We start from the raw sequence: 5,359 nt of genomic DNA, 5'->3' as shown, positions 1-5,359 counted from the left end.
CCCGCCACAACGCCCGGCTATTTTTTGGTTGCAGCTGTCATTGTTTGGCGGGCCCGGGCTGGATTGGAACCCTCCACCTTAGGTGTATGTGGCTGGCGGCTTAGCTACTTGAGCCACAGGCGCAGAGCCACATATATCAAATATAAATGTATTTCCTCAGAGATTATTTTGTTGAGGAAAGTAAACTACTCACACTGGAAAGGTTATTCCATCTGTCCTTTATTCTGTCAGTTTCCGTTTTGTATATTTGAAGCTGTTTTATTAGAAACAGTTGTGTTTCTATTTTTATTTTTTTACTTTTTTTGAGACAGAGTCTCAGTATGCCATGGCGTCACAGCTCAGCAAACTCCAACTCTTGGGCTTAAACGATTCTCTTGCCTCAAGCCTCCCTAGTAGCTGGGACCACAGGCACCTGTCACAATGCCCGGTTATTTTTTGTTTGTTGCAGTTGTCATTGTCCTTTCGCTGGTCTGGGCCGGGTTTGAACGTGCCAGCCTCCATGTATGAGCTAGGGGCGCTGCCCTATTTGTGTTTTTAATAATAAATACAACTAAGTAGCTTAAGAGAAAGATATAACAATTAAAACTTCCCCTAACAATTTATGAAAGAACTCATTTTCATAAATGCTTTACAGCACTGGATATTATTGCTTTTATATAGTTTAATAATTCTGAGTGAAAATCATAGCTAATTGCTCTGAAACATCCTATTAGTAAAGTTGGCCCCGTCTTCATTAATGGTTATTTGTTTCTTTTATGTGAATTTTCATATCATTTTTATTTTTATTTTTTATTTTTTGGCCCAGGCCAGGTTTGAACCTGCCACCTCCGGTATATGAGGCCGGTGCCCTACTCCTTTGAGCCACAGGTGCCACCCTTCATATCATTTTTAAAGATTTTTTTTCTTTTTCTTTTTTGTTGAGACGGAGTCTCACTATGTTGCCCTCCGTAGAGTGCTGTGCCATCACAGCCCACAGCAACCTCAAACTCTTGAGCTCAAACGATTCTCTTCCCTCAACCTCCCAAGTAGCTGGAACTACAGGCACCCACCACGATGCCCTGCTATTTTTTGTTGCGGTTGTCATTGTTGATTCACTAGCTCGAGCTGGGTTTGAACCCACCAACTTCTGTGTGTGTGGCTGGTACCCTAATGACTGTGCTATGGGCACCGAGCCTTTTTTTGCCTTTTCTTAGCAATTTCTAGACTTGTTAGAAGCAACGTATCATCACATAGTAAAAAAATTTTATGTGTGTGTGTGTGCATATATATATATATATATTTTTTTTTTTTTTTTTCTTTAGACGGAGTCTCACTTTGTTACCCCTGGTAGAGTGCTGTGGCATAATGCTCACAGCAACCTAAGACTCCAGGGCTCAAGCAGTTCCTTGCCTCAGCCTCCCAAGTAGCTGGGACTACAGGCACCCACCACAACACCTAGCTGTTTCTAGAGGCAGGGTCTCCTTCTGGCTCAGGCTGGTCTCAACTTGCCAGCTCAGGCGATCAGCCTGCCTTGGCCTCCCAGAGTGCTAGGATTATGGGTGTGAGCCACCAAACTAGGCCTAAATTATATATATATATTTTCATGCTAAATTTAATGGTGTATTTTAATGAATAACTAGGAAATATCATGTAATCAGAAATATTTGTTTTTTCTGATAGCAGTTCTCAACCTGTGGGTCATGACTCTTTGTAATAATGAAAATACATCCTGCATATCAGATGTTTACATTATGATTCATAACAGTAGCAACATTACAGTTATGAAGTAGCAATGAAAATAATTTTATGGTTGGGGTCACCACAATATGAGGCACTGTATTAAAGGGTCATGGCATTAGGAGGCATTAGGAAGGTTGAGAACCACTGTGATAGGGCGTCTGGGGTCCTTGTCATGGGTAATAAGATCTTTCCTACCCTATCACAATGTTATATAAACTCCTAAAAATTATTTTAATAGCTTTTGGTAGCTCAGTGCTTGTAGCTCAGAGGCTAAGGTGCCAGCCACATACACTGGAGCTGGCGGGTTCAAATTCAGCATGGGCCTGACAAACAACGACAACTACAACCAAAAAATAACCGGACGTTGTGGCAGATGCCTATAGTCCCAGCTACTTGGGAGGCTGAGGCAAGAGAATCACTTAAGCCCAAGAATTTGAGGTTGCTGCGAGCTGTGATGCTACAGCACTCTATCCAGAGTGACCCCTTGAGACTCTGTCTCAAAAAAAAAAAAAAAACAATAGTTTTTGGTGAGGGAGATTTAGTTTCCCTTGTTTCAGGTGGATGGCCATTTACATCAGGGCCATTTATGGAATGAATGTCTTGTGCACACTTAATTGAATACCACTTTTGTCACATATATAGATCAGTATTATTTTCTGGCATATTTATTATTTTACCTGTTAAATAACTTAGGGGACCTAGAAAAATAGACTCGGACCTCCACTTAGGTTAATTAATTGGTAATTTATTTTATCTGCTGCAGGGGCTGCTGCTCTGAGAGACAGTCAGCAGCCCAGGTGTGAGGGTGCGTTGTCTTTCATAGGCTTTGTGCAAGCATATTATAGAAGCAAAACATGGCTGGTTAAGGGGGGGTTACAACTTGGGTAGTCATGGATACAGCAATGGAACAATAATTAATACAGTTGACAATGGATACATCTCATATCACAATGGTTATGGTTATACAACAGTAATTAATCAAGTCTCAGTGAGTTTTTCACCATTGTTCATCTACTGAGAACTTGGGGGTTTTGTGAAACTTGGGACTTTTCTTCCTTGTACCTGAAGCTTGTTCTTGGCAACCCTAGGAGAAGGAGGGGGCCTGGGAATGTGGCTGGGAAGCACTGCTCTCAGCCACCATGGGGGAAGGAGGGACTTGCCTTGTTCCGAAGTTGACTCTGGGGGGAGAAGGGAGGAGGAGGGAAATAGGCTGGAGGGGGAGACAGGTGAGGGCTGGGGGACAGGAGTGGGCAGGGGAAAGAGGGCTGGGTTACAACAACCTGTTTTGATTACATTGCTTTTATATTAAGGTTTAATATCTGACAGAACATGGTAATTGCTGATACTTATTGTATAATTCTCATGTGCCAGAGAGGTGTGGAGTAATTTATAAGAATCATATCATTTGATTTTTATTAACTATGAGGTAGGCATTTTATCGTTATCTCTATAACTAAAACTGAAGTAATTTCTTTTTTTTTTTTTTTTGGCTGGGGCTGGGTTTGAACCCACCACCTCCTGTATGTGGGGCCAGCGCCCTACTTGTTGAGCCACAGGCACCGCTCAAAATTGAAGTAATTTCTTTCTTTTTTTTTTTTTTTAGAGACATAGTCTCACTTTATTGCCCACAATAGAATGCTGTGACATTGCAGCTCACAACAACCTCCAACTCCTGGGCTTAGGTGATTCTCTTGCCTCAGCCTCTGAGTAGCTGGGACTACAGGTGCCTGCCACAACACCAGGCTAATTTTTTTGCTACAGTTTGACCAGGGTCAGGTTTGAACTCGCTATCCTTGGTATAAGGGGCCAGTGCCCTACCCACTGGGCCACAGGCGCTGCCTTAAACTGAAGTAATTTCTTCATAGTGGAAAGGTAACACAGTTGCAAGTCAAATCAGCAGAATTGTTACTTCTGATTTCATGGTCTTTCCCATATTTCACCATGATTAATAAGTACCATATTTTATTGAGCTTTATATGCTCCACAGCACTGGTTCTCAAAGTGCGGTCCCTAGACCAACAACATCACCATTACTGGGCAGAGTAAAAGTGAAAATTCTTGGACCCTACCATAGACTGAATCAGAAACTGGGGTGGTGAGGTTGAGAAGTTTTAACTAGATTTTAACAAGCCCTCAATGTGATTTGAATACATACCCAAGTTTGAGAATCATTGCTCTGGTTTCTTGCTCAGGGACCTATACTTGGTATATCTAGGAAGTGTTTATGTGGTAAATGTTGATTAACTGATATGTGGACATTGTCTTTCCAGGTTTCTTAGTGTCTCTGGGGAGCCCCGGACCCCAATCTTCCTTCAGAATCCAGCCCACCTCTTCCTGGAAGCTCTGCTTGAGTTCACAGATAACTACTAAGCCTCAAGTTCCCTAGAGAACAATGGTTGAGACCCAGTTGGCCATGCTAGCTAGTTGGACCTCACCCCAGAGATCCCCAGCCCTGGCTCCAGAGGATCAGGGAAGCTCGTACAAGGTAAGGAGGTTGAGTCCCAGGAATGAGAATTCATCCCAGTAGTAGATATCTCTGAGCTGTCACCAGAACCTCTGAGCAGAAGCAGATGGGCCACAGGAAACAGCCGGATGCTAGACCTGCTGCTCCTGAAACAAAATCTTGATTTTCCTGTCAAGAATGAGAAACACATGGGTAATAATTATGCTTCCATCTCTAGAGGCCAGTTGTATGACAGGAGATGGACTGTTAAGGAAACCTGTTGTTTATATTGTCATCAGAGTATATACATATACATTTGTTTGTTTGTTTGTTTGTTTCTTTTTTTGAGACAGAGTCTCAAGCTGTCACCCTGGGTAGAGTACAGTAGTATCATAGCTCACAGCAAACTTCCAACTCTTGGGCTCAAGCAATTCTCTTGCCTCTGTTTTTCTATTTTTAGTAGAGATAAGGTCTCATTTTTGCTCAGGCTGGGTAATCACACTATATTGATCTTTTAGCTGCAGATAGAATTCCTAGTTAGAAGGTTTTTTTTTGGCCAGTTTGAACCCACCACCTCCAATATATGGGGCCAGTGCCCTACTCCTAGAGCCACAGGCGGAGCCCAGAGTTACTTTGGATAGGATTTTAAAAATATTTTTCCATTTCTTCCTACAATGGTTCCCCCACACAACAAATATTTTCTCTATTTTTTTTTAAACTTCTGTTTTTCATATGTTGGTTCTCTATTTTATTTTTTTTTTTTTGCAGTTTTTGACCAGGGCTAGGTTTGAACCCACCACCTCCAGCATATGGGGCTGGCGCCCTACTCCTTTCAGCCACAGGCGCCACCCGGTTCTCCATTTTTATCCTCTACTATTTTATATTTCTTTCTTGCTCTCCTTTCTGGGAAATTTTATCTCCTTATTCTCTATCCCTTCTATTGAGATTCTCATTAACACTATCAAAATTTTAGTTCAGTTTTTAAAAACTCTAAATAGTCTTTATCAGCATCCTATTCTTTTTTCCAGGGTATAATATTATTTCTTATCCCTTTGAAAATACTGTGATAGTTTATTGGGAATAGTTTGATTTCTTGAATAGACAATATATATATACTTAGTTCAAAAATTAGAAAAACATAAAAAGTAACACATTGGGCTCGGTGCCTATAGCTCAACCGGCTAAGGCGCCAGCCAC

General features: G+C 41.6%; 1 protein-coding gene across 1 annotated transcript in view; it reads left to right on the top strand.

The window, feature by feature from the left end:
* The first annotated feature begins 4,132 nt into the window (after positions 1-4,132).
* The window catches only part of LOC100944324 (zinc finger protein 585A-like), a 13,353-nt gene continuing 12,126 nt past the window's right edge, over positions 4,133-5,359 (top strand). Inside the window, exon 1 of the mRNA XM_012809193.2 lies at positions 4,133-4,204. Within this exon, the coding sequence (XP_012664647.2) occupies positions 4,133-4,204 (72 nt within the window). The remainder of the gene's footprint in view (positions 4,205-5,359) is intronic.

The sequence above is a fragment of the Otolemur garnettii genome, unplaced genomic scaffold (genome assembly GCF_000181295.1).
Source record: "Otolemur garnettii isolate 467f Iridium unplaced genomic scaffold, OtoGar3 scaffold00100, whole genome shotgun sequence".
In the NCBI taxonomy this organism is placed as follows: Eukaryota; Metazoa; Chordata; class Mammalia; order Primates; family Galagidae; genus Otolemur; species Otolemur garnettii.
This window is presented reverse-complemented; position numbering and strand designations above follow the sequence as displayed.